The 1,064-nt window shown below is 57.1% G+C and overlaps 1 protein-coding gene across 1 annotated transcript in view; it reads right to left on the bottom strand.

Moving 5' to 3' along the window:
* Positions 1 to 1,026, bottom strand: part of CBY1 (chibby homolog 1 (Drosophila)) — a 1,842-nt gene extending 816 nt beyond the window's left edge. The window contains exons 1-3 of the mRNA XM_010195002.1: positions 949 to 1,026; positions 444 to 549; positions 244 to 359 (exon numbers count right to left, since the gene is read on the bottom strand). Of these exons, the coding sequence (XP_010193304.1) occupies positions 244 to 359; positions 444 to 549; positions 949 to 1,026 (300 nt within the window). The remainder of the gene's footprint in view (positions 1 to 243; positions 360 to 443; positions 550 to 948) is intronic.
* Positions 1,027 to 1,064: the final 38 nt, after the last annotated feature.

The raw sequence follows: 1,064 nt of genomic DNA, 5'->3' as shown, positions 1-1,064 counted from the left end.
GAAAGAGGAGACATGGCACTTGCGCGATCTCTAATCCAGCCGCAGCGTTCGCTGAAGTCAAGCTCTGCTGCGGCGGGAAAACCTTCCCCTCTTCTTGCAGAGGAGATCTGACTTTATTCCCACAGTCACTTTGCCATTAAAGCCACCTTGCACATCAGGAGAAGCAGAAAGAGCAGGGCACAGAGAGAGAGAGCGGCCCCAGCACCCTTAGCTTGGGCAGGCGGCAGCTGGGCAAGGACTCACCATGTCCAGCAGAATATCCACTTTCAGCCGAAGGAGGTTGTTTTCTTCCTCCAGCTGCTGGTTTCGTTTGCGCAAGCGCTGCATTTCCCTGCGATCCCCTGTGAAGCTTCCCAATTCTGGAAGGAAAGAAAGAGGTCAAAATGCAGATTGTCAGCCAGCCGTGGCTGCCGCAGACCAACGTGAGCCGGGCTGCACCCTACCTGCCACCCACTGGCCATTTTCAAACTTGAGGCTCTGGCCAGCGAGGTTCATGGTGGGGGTGCCGTACTCCAGGCCCAGCTCAATCTCACGGGTCGATCGATCCAGCTGCAAGAAGATTGCACTCTGTGTTCTACAGAAATCCAAAGGCAGCCATTGCTTTCTCATGTCTTAGCAACTGGTATTCCAGTGGAAGCTGCTGGTCTGACTGGCCCTAGAGCCTGAAATCCCACCAAGTACTGGGTGTCACGTAGGGGACCGGCTTCTCTCACTGCCACGCTGGCACTTTCTCCTGCCCAAACAGGCTCTCATTTCCCTGGGCTTTGGGACCATCACTGAGATGCTTCAGGTGACACAGCTCTAGGCTGCGGGAGGGTTGATGATGATCCAACCCTGACCTGTTCCATACTTACCTTCGTGTTCGGTCACCAGCCAGGAAAGAGGGTTATGGAGCTCACAGCAGGAGCCACCTAGCGGGGAAGCCACCGTGGGTGCTGAGGGACTCACCAAGTGCAGGTTGGAGAGGGAGGCGCATTTCCTGGGAGGGGTCTTCTTGGGGCTGAAGGTGTTCCCGAAGAGGGGCATGGCGGGCGGCGGGGCGCTCCCCGAGGCGGTGAGCCACA

This window comes from Mesitornis unicolor, unplaced genomic scaffold (assembly GCF_000695765.1).
Source record: "Mesitornis unicolor isolate BGI_N332 unplaced genomic scaffold, ASM69576v1 scaffold43921, whole genome shotgun sequence".
Classification (NCBI taxonomy): Eukaryota; Metazoa; Chordata; class Aves; order Mesitornithiformes; family Mesitornithidae; genus Mesitornis; species Mesitornis unicolor.
This window is presented reverse-complemented; position numbering and strand designations above follow the sequence as displayed.